At 47.0% G+C, this 9,382-nt stretch overlaps 1 protein-coding gene across 1 annotated transcript; it reads right to left on the minus strand.

The window, feature by feature from the left end:
- Positions 1-698: 698 nt before the first annotated feature.
- On the minus strand, positions 699-9,224 carry LOC104614802 (cytochrome P450 2W1-like; the record flags this gene model as incomplete). Its single annotated transcript, XM_010293117.1, is given in 10 exon segments — positions 699-889; positions 2,671-2,812; positions 3,384-3,506; positions 3,509-3,579; positions 3,960-4,101; positions 5,100-5,273; positions 6,072-6,229; positions 6,323-6,472; positions 8,368-8,530; positions 9,131-9,224. Coding segments are annotated over 10 exon segments (1,408 nt in total), but the record flags the coding sequence as incomplete, so codon positions are not given.
- Positions 9,225-9,382: the final 158 nt, after the last annotated feature.

The raw sequence follows: 9,382 nt of genomic DNA on the forward strand, positions 1-9,382 counted from the left end.
AGTGTTAAACGTGGTGGTAGCAGCACTCGCTTATCTAAACAGGTCTGCAGACCCTGGGGCATCTTTAAGGACACTGTTCCAAGGCAGAAATAACTTCGTCCTCAAATCACAGGAATCGATCTCGTTTTTCACACTCAGTGTTTGGCTTGGCTGCCTAGCCTGGTAGGATTTTGCTTGAAGCTATGGATAATTAGGGAGCTTGGAAAAGTTCGGGAGGTACCTATGGATGGTTCAAATGTGTGACCCACAGTGTGTTTCTGTGGTTTCCAGCAAATGGTGGTGCATCTTTCCTCATGATTTTGGGCAGATCTCTGCAATATTATGAACCTCACTGCTTTGCCATGGGAACCTAGGTGTCACACCTACTTCATGGGCTGCATGCCCTTCGGTAGACCACCTCCTTGGTGCCTCCGTCAGCTCCATGCACAGTCTGTCTTGAGAAGAAGCATGTGTTTGTCAGCCACCACCATGGTTTCTAATTGATGATATGCACCTCCTCGCAGCACGGGAGCAAAGAGGGAGTCCGCAACCTACGAGGCAGATGTAGAGAGCAGTGGAGTGGGAGTGGATGGAGACAGTGGGAAGGGGATGTGAAAGAGGGGGATGTGGCAGGACGGGGGGATGGCGAGTCCTAGCATAGCTAAGTTGGGTCTAAGCAGCTTCCCCACTTGTTGGGTTGCTCTTCAGCAAGGCTGTGGTTACTCATGCAGGACAGCACAGGTTGCCTGAGGCCGAGGCCTTAATGTGAAAGTCGTTTGGGGGACGGTAAGGTCCAAGTCAGACTCTGAAACTCCTGGCTGGGGTTGAAATGTAAATGTCTGAAGCAACCCTACAAAGAAGACAAACAGCTCCATCTTGGCGAGGCTTTCTCCAATGCAGTTCCTGCGCCCTGCAGATGAAAGCAGTGTGTTTACTTGATGGAAAGACCAAACTAGAATGTTTGCCATGGGCACGTTAGCATCCGAGATGTTATAATGGAAGCAGGAGTGAAACCTTGAAACACACCAGAGCATTTTGGAGTAGAGGAGCCCGTGTTGCTAAAGGTCGCTGTGCCAGTCACACTGGCACAGTGTGCCTGCCCGATCTCTGCCACACAGCTACCTGCAGCAGCAAGTTGCAGCCATGTTACAGGGTTATTATGCATTTATGATGTACCCACTCCTCTCCTTAGCTCTTCTAACCCTCTCAGCATCTTTAACCCTTTCTCTCTGAAAAGCAGCATGATAGAAAAATGCCACCTCCTCCCAAAGTCGAATGGTTTGCAACTCACTTTTCCTGTGGATTTATCCTAACATCTCACTTTTAGAAAAGACTGTGTTTCTTCTTTCCTACCCCCTCTTTGTGCTAGATTCCCAGCCCTTGCACGATGGTCCCTGTATGATTGAAGCACTTGGTGGACAGTGAGGACTGACTTCTTAACATCCAAGTCACTGCTGAGGACCTGTGGTTGGAGCACGTTCTGGAATTCCTTCAAGCCATCCTTTCAGAGGAACAGCTGGGAAGAGTAAGGTTACATGGGAGGATTTGTAGGATTCTGCAGGAAATCTCCCTTTGTAGTACTTACGGGCTCCCGCAGTGTTGGGATTTGTTAAACTCCCAGCAAGACTTACCCATACAGCTGTGCCCTCTCGTAATGCACACCGCCGCAGCCATGGAGGGCATGGGCCGGGGCAGGCACTTCTGGAAATGAGCAACCTTTGGAAGCATTTATTGCTGTCGGGAAGGCACTGTCAAAGTGACACTTATTCTTTTAGGACGGCTCAGGGGTGAGTTTCTGATATCTGACAACTGTTCCTATCATTAGGTCAGTTTAACTCCCAGGGGGTTGAGTTTATGAGCCTTCAGGGAGAAAATGTTAATTGTATTTTGCAGGTGAAATTGAGATTAAAAAAATAAAAGACAAAATTTGTGACTTGACCAAAATGACAGTTGGAGGTAGTGTCAGGATGCCAAGTGTCCTATCACCTCCCCCAGCCGCTGGGCTTTGCTTCTTCCTCTAAAAGAACAGGTCTTGCTGGGAATCCTTGGCAGTTCTCAAAAGGGCCACTGGAAGAATCACAGTCCAAGGTGATGTCTAGGAACAATCCAGGGCCTTGGATTTAAGATTTCACAGTGAGAGTAATACCTTTTGGTGTACTCTGTCCCATATTGGGCCTCTGCTGGCTGTAATACCCAGCCAAGGTGCAAAGCTTATTGGGACTCTCTTCCTTGGCTCTGGTGGGCAGTGGATGAGGCCTTGTCCATCAGATCCACTCACACATGGGACTTGCCTCAAGACAGGACTTGAGGGTCCTTGGACTGTACCCTCACTTCCAGGAGAGTTCATGGAACCCTGTGCATAGCTGTGCTGGCAGCCCCACCAGTCCTGTCTGATTATCCACCTACTCCCGACAGTTCTGAGGCATTTTTCCACCTTCTTTTGGATGAAATATATCTCTTTGTCTTCTCTCCTGTTGAACCTTTGGGAACCCACACCTTCAGTGGTGGGAGAGGTGTGCTCCGAGAGCAGCCATTTGCCTGGATGCAGAATAATTGACTCCATTCAGTTGCCTGGTTGCTTATTGACCAAGTTAAAGGCAGGTACTTAGCCATGGAGACCCTGTTAGTGTATATTGTAATCAAATGGTCCCACCGTAGCCTCAGCTCTGTGAGGATCAGCCCATTAGTTACCTGTGGAGAAGGGCAGAAAAGCCCCTCTCTTTACAAAATTCCCTTCAGCATCAAGGAAGTGGTTGGGGTTGAACTGATGTGGTGTCTCCCATTGCGTCTTATCCAGGAGCACCGAGGTGAGTGACGGGATTACAATTATACCCTGGAAGAAAAGTACAAGAAGGCACAAAAGATAGCAGAAGTGCTCTGTTTCGGTTCATTTTGTGACACAGACTTTGGTGTCCCAGGAGATTTGCTCCACCTGGGGTAGGTGGAGACCCTGAGGGTTTTATCCTATCAGTCAGTAGTGACAAGTCAGTGAGATTTTCCCAGCAGTGACAAGGACTGAAGCCAAACCCCATGTGGTGCTGTGAAAACCTCAAGCAGAGGGCCAGATCCTGTAAATTCACTGGCAGATACTTCACTGTGCAGATGGCATCAAGGAGGTAAACCAGACTCACTTGTGGCGCAAGGAAGTCCTGAGCGTGAGAGGGACTGAAATGAGTCCTCCAATACCAGTCTCTCTGGACTCAGTGTAGTTGAACAGACTCAACTATGAAACAATAGTCCCACAATACCAGTCTCATAGACTCAACATAGAAACTCTTGTGGGGATGATTCTGGACACCTACTTTGGGCTACTGTCCTATAATTCCCTCTAAAGAAACTGGTCTCTAGTGGGACTGCCAAAAATGAGGAGGGTGGCATGTTCCTGGGATGGAGCAGTTACCTACCTTGGGAAGGAAGTAGCCCCTGAAGTGGGTGTCAACAGCAGTGCAGCGGGGAACGTGGGGCAGGAGGGTGATAAACCTCTGCACTTCATGTAGCACCGCATTTGTAAATGGCATGTTCTTCCGATGTTCTTCCGGTCCTCATATGTGTCCCAGCTTCCAGCTTTGACGGTTCTCCTAATCTCCTCCTGCACCTTTTCTGGAAGGAACAAACACAAAGGGATGATTCCAACTCCCTCCTTGGTTTCATTTTGGGAAAACTGTATTTTTCCAGGGTCTGGAAGAAGAGGATTCTTAAAACACCAGCCTGGGTTTCCATGCTCTATTTCTAGTTCAGGCATGTGGATGGGTTGTTTCCCCAGCATTATACTTTGATCCCCACTTATCCTCTCTCCTAGCAAGGCAAAGAGACTATTTTGTTTTGACTTTGATCAGCATCTAATTACATCAGGAGTTCATAACGATAAAGAGATGGGATTCAGCTCTCAAGGCAAAAGAGCTGCTGTGGATCTGAAGCGAGGCCTCTCCCCTCCCTGTATCAGCCGTGCCACAGATGGAGTGTAGGTAAGAGGAGCTCACTTTGAATCTCTGGGTATTTCATCATCAGCAGGATGGCCCACTGGAGCGTTGTGGCTATGGTCTCTGTTCCCGCCATGACCAGGTCGAGTATGGATGCTATTAAGTTGTCATCATGGAAGAGGCTGTCTTTCTTGTTTTTCTCCTTGAAAAACACAAGTGGTCAGAAAGGTCTTAAAACCATCAGTCTTAGTATGCAGCAGGCTTGGAAAATACTGCATAGCCTACGACTGTTGACTATAATCTTGTGTTTGTGAACTGGGTGATAAAACAGACCTGATTTTGAACACACAGCATCCACCAAAGATGGGAGCACCAAAGATGGAAGGTTTGGAGTGGAGTTTTAGTTCAGCATTCATCTCCACCCAGAAGCAGGCTGAAGCCCAGGGCCAGATGCTGTTCATTGACTCAGCCTGTCAGGTTTGAAAGGGCCCGGTCTCTCCTCTGTACAGAAGGAGATTCAGCTAATCCTAGCTCTGAGGGACACCTCCCACCCCAGGGCAGGTTTGAACCTCCAACAATGTTCAAAATCACCTTTCAGGCCATTTCTGCTGGGCTTTAGGACTGTACTGACCCTTCCTCCACATAGCTGGGTAGAATATTTAGTGCCTAAGGTTGGCCCAGATCCAGTTGGAAAGAAGAAAAAACTCTAAGCCCAACACAATTTTGTGTTGAATGGAATCAACTGATGTACAAAACTGCCAAGTCTCTACTAAAGTAAGGTGTGGGGCAGGGCTAGGACTTGTACTGAATGACTTATCATCCAGATACTTTAAGTGTGTCATTCATCTTGGAGCAACAGTATCTATGATTAATTGTCACAGAAAGAAAGGCAGAGTCAGCTTTCATGTGAATTCATGCATTTTCTACTAGGAACAGGGAGCTGATCTCACATTACTAGTGCTGCTATTTCAGGAGTGGACTGACACAGTGGCTTTCATATCTTGATTTTGATATAAAAATCCCTGCAGTAAATTAAACCAACTGTAAGAGACTAGCGTCCGATTTCAATACTGCTAGAATAACAGCATGGATTTCAATAGGTTTACGTGACATGACTAAAATCAAAACTCAGCAACTGTTTTAGCTAGAAAATCCAAAGGAGACATTGCAAACAGTCAACAGACATAAGCAGTCAAATACCTCTTGTTGCTTGAATATCAGTGCATCAACGTAGCTCCTCACACTGTTCTCATTGATATCCTCCCTGCTTGCCTTCATGTATTGCCTTAAAATGACACGCACATCTTCTATTTTCCGAAGCATAATCTTGTGGGTTTTGAAAAGAAATCCAAGGAACGGGTAGAAATTGAAATACTAATGAGGAATTTAAGAAGAGAGGCATTAAGTCTGCAGAAATATCAGCATGCTGAAACAGCTTCTTCCTAAGGCATGACATATTAGTTGAGTTTTGTCCTGTAGTAGTATCTTAGCATCCCAGGGACTTCCTGGGCAGATTTTCATAAGGGAAGGCTTTGCAACCTTTGAGCCTTTATTTAGTACTACATAATTTTAAGCATTTATGCTGTTCTGTGGTAACAGATCCTCTACCAGCAACAGCCTGCTCAGCCTCTCAATGGAGTTGGGGCTTCAGCGTGCCAGACCACTAGCCAGTTTAGGTCAGTGTGAGACTAGTTAGTTTTTTCCAACATCAGTTATGAAGGACTGGGTATGATAGTTTGAAGATAAGCAAAGCTTTCCTGGCACTCTCCAAGGAAGCATTTGTAATGCAATCTTGAAATCTCACTCACCTAGACATCAACACCGAATGTGTCTTTTTAGAAAATGCGGCAAAGGCAAAGAAAGCCTAGATGGTGCAATTATGTTGAAAAAGACAAAAAAAACCAAAAACTGTGGAGCTAAAATGACCATAGTTCAGTTCTCATTTTAGCTCCACACACACGTGCATGATGGTTCAAAAGGAGAGTAGCAAAGGGGAATCTGGCAGCACATTTGTGGTGACCAAGGTGGTATGTGGAGAACTGTCACATTTTAAGTGTAATGGTTGGTTCTGAACATTCGAAAACTGCTGAACTAAATCCTATGGTTTGTGTGGCTCACAAATGTAATGTGCCAGTGTAAAAAAAAAGTTAATCTGTGGAACAGGTTACTTACGCTCAGATTTGGAGATCCCAGAAGAATCATAACTTCATCTATGAGTCTTAAGAGAGTGAGAAATGTTGGGTCCTTATAGTCAAACCTGTCCCCAAACAGCATGACGAAGGTGATGTTGATTGGAGCACAGTTGAAGGACGTCAGGCTAAAAGGTTCCCCTGCAATGGGAAGACGATGGAAATGTTAGTGAGATGTTGCAGCAGCAGTGACACATATGAGGCTGCACAGCACCACGATGGTCTCCAGCTCACCTTTGAAGGATTTTATCATCTCGATAAGGAAGTGAAGCTCCTCAAAAATTCTCCCTTCTATCATTTTTTTCCCCATGCCGAGGTTGCGCATGCTGGATACGGTGAACCTCCGAGTTGTTCTCCACAGCTCCCCGATAGAGAAGAACAAACCTGAGGAGGCCATAAGACATCACCGCTGGGCTCATGCACAGGGGAGCCCCACCGCACGAAACAAAATAGGGGACTGGATGAGGAGGGATCTCCACAAGTGTTTCTGCTGCCCAGTTTCCCATGGATTTAGGGAATAAGGGTCTCCCATTTCTGTGTGCCCCATCCCTGTATCCTCTCAGCTCCATTCTCCCAGTCTCACTGAGCCTATAGTTTGGGAAAAACAAGCTCCCACCCAACCCAGTTTGCCCCAGACCTCTCCTGAGTGCAAGATAAGCGGGTATGGCTTTCAGACCAGGATTGGCTGTAGAGCTGGGGAGAGATGTTGATCTAAGTCAATCATGCAACCTTTCTGACCCTGTTTGGCTGCAAGTCTGAGGCCTCAAGCAACAACCTTATATCTTAGAAGCTTCTCCTTTCATCCTATTCCAGTCAAAAAGATATTTTGTCTATGTGGGATGGGATAATTCAGTCTCCTCAACCCTGGTCAGTGCTGAACTGTTCTACTGAGATTCCCAGCAACACTGTATTTTCAGCAGTGGCAAAAATGCTATCATCTTGTGGAGGTTACTGAGCTCATGCCTTGATGATGACTAGCACCACCAAGCAGGGATGGGTATTTCATCCCATCTAAGTGTTGTAAAAAGTGAAAAAAAAAAAAAATTGTGTCAATAATCCAAGTCAGATTAGTGTCTGTCTATCTCAGATTGTGTCAATCGAAAAGCTGGATTCCAGCGCTTCACATCTTCATCTTGGCTGCAAGGTTTTAAAATGTGTTTGCTTTTTCTAGAATAAACACTCTGTTAAAGCAGTGTAGTTTTAATTCAGAAAGCCAAATTTCTTGCTCTAAAAATGTCAAAGCAAATTTCTAAACTTCATTTTTAATTTTTCTTTAATTCGTGCAATTTCGTCTGGATCATTCCTTTTCTGAAAGCAGCTTCAGAGTCAACATTGGCATTTTCTGAAGAAAAAATATTTCATGGGAAAATCTGTGACCAGTTACTTAACAGTCACCTCTAAGTGGCTCAGACTTAGGCTAAGAAGGTAAGTGTGAAAGGACTTAGAGTGCAATACTGACAGTCTCCCACAGGGATATTTTACATGTAAATTAGCTCTGAAAAATGCTTTTCTCCCCTTTGATTCCTTTTCCTTACGTAGTGATAAATTCATCTATTTATATTATGGCTGGGTAATTTAATTTCTAATTGTAATCCCAACTTCAGCCTGTGACCAGCATATAAAGCTGCCTTTCGGATGCTCAAAGCTAGAGCCTCAGCTGAAGCAGAGGATGGAAAAACAAGACAAAAAGTTCTCTGAAATACTCGGGGATGGAGAGTTGCCTTGGAAAAACTATGGGGTGGTTTGTGAGGGTGAATTTCCAGCCTCAGCCTGTTGCTTCTGCCTGAACCTGTTTCACGATGGTCCACGCAAGAGCTTTTGTGGGGAGGCAAGGCGTGGGGGACTGATGATGTCCAAAATTGTGGCACCTGGAAGTGGGAGAAAGGGGGAAAAAACCCTACAGCTCCGAACAGCCAAACCAGTTAGTCCAAAGTCCCCTGAAACTGTGGGGAAGGTTTGTAAATGCGGTGATGGTGGCGAGCCGCTCTCATTGACGGCTTATGGAAATTAACCCCAGAATTACCAACAGTGCCTTTAAAAATCCCACTCCTCACCCTTGAACGTTTAGGATATGCGTTGGTCGCAAGTGCATTAGCAAAAATGAAGAAAAGCCAGGAGGCATTGCATGCAAACGAGGAAAGCCAAATGTTTTCGGTCGGCTTGGCTTCAGAAGGGTCCAAGGGGGATGTTTAAAAGCCGGGCTCCGGGGATGCACAGTTAGGCTGGCACTAAGCGATAGTGTTGTCCCTCCCCCCCACCCCTGCTCATTGCTCTAGTACCGTTTCCGTTCTGAATTTGGTCAAATATTGGGATGGATGGTCTGTCTACAAACTCCTCTGTGTAGTTCACAAGCGCCTCCCGCACAACTTCGTACCCGGTCAGGACCACAACTTTCTGGAACCCAAAGTGGAGGGTGAAGATGGGGCCGTATTTTTCCGCAAGCTGAAAAAGAGGCGAGCTGTGATGGTCAGGAAGGGAGGGAGCGTGCACAGGGCGAGCACCCGCTGCTTTCTGAAAGGAGATATTACGTCCTGGCATCCTGCTGGGAACGGCTGCGGAGCCGCTACCTGCAGGACGGCGCCTGTGAGCCAGAGCTCGTCAGGGTCAAACACGAGGCATGGTGTATGGGTGCCTTGCTGGCATCCATATGGATTTTAGGCTTCTTGCCATGAAAGAACCCCCACCCCCATCAGTGCATTACTAATCTGGTTTTGCTGTTAAGGGAAAGTAAATGAAAAAAAAAAAACCCACCTAGAGTTAAAGACCGGACCTCAATGGCAACACAACTTGGCAAACCGGAGAAAGACGGAAACAGAAGACGTTGCAGTGCAAATAACGATGCTGCCGCACAGCAAAGCTTTGGTACCACGCTCCCCTCGTACCAAAGCGCTCCTGCATCCCTGCTACGACACCAGAGGAGCCGTTTGCCCCATGCCAGGCGTTTAGTTTGCCCTGCATGACCACAAATTGCAAATCCATGCCCCTCTGCTCAGACGTGGCTTCGGTACCTATAGTTCGGCCGGGTGCAGCAGGGAAACCCACGGCAGGAGCCGGCGGCTGCCCGAACTGCTGGCCGTCCCCACGCTTGCGCACACAGCGATGCTTGTTCTGCACCGAGAAGGCTCTGGATGCACTTCTGCCAGACACAGAGAGGCTCTTTCACTGCCACACGCCCCAGGACAAATCCTGCGCAGCTCCCCGCTAAAGCTGTGCCTTGCCGGGTAGTTTTCAAAGGCCACGCGGTGCCTCTGGGGGCTGGAAACCCCTCCAGGAGCGTCCAGTCCCACGGGCTCG

Source organism: Phaethon lepturus, unplaced genomic scaffold, assembly GCF_000687285.1.
Source record: "Phaethon lepturus isolate BGI_N335 unplaced genomic scaffold, ASM68728v1 scaffold22648, whole genome shotgun sequence".
Classification (NCBI taxonomy): domain Eukaryota; kingdom Metazoa; phylum Chordata; class Aves; order Phaethontiformes; family Phaethontidae; genus Phaethon; species Phaethon lepturus.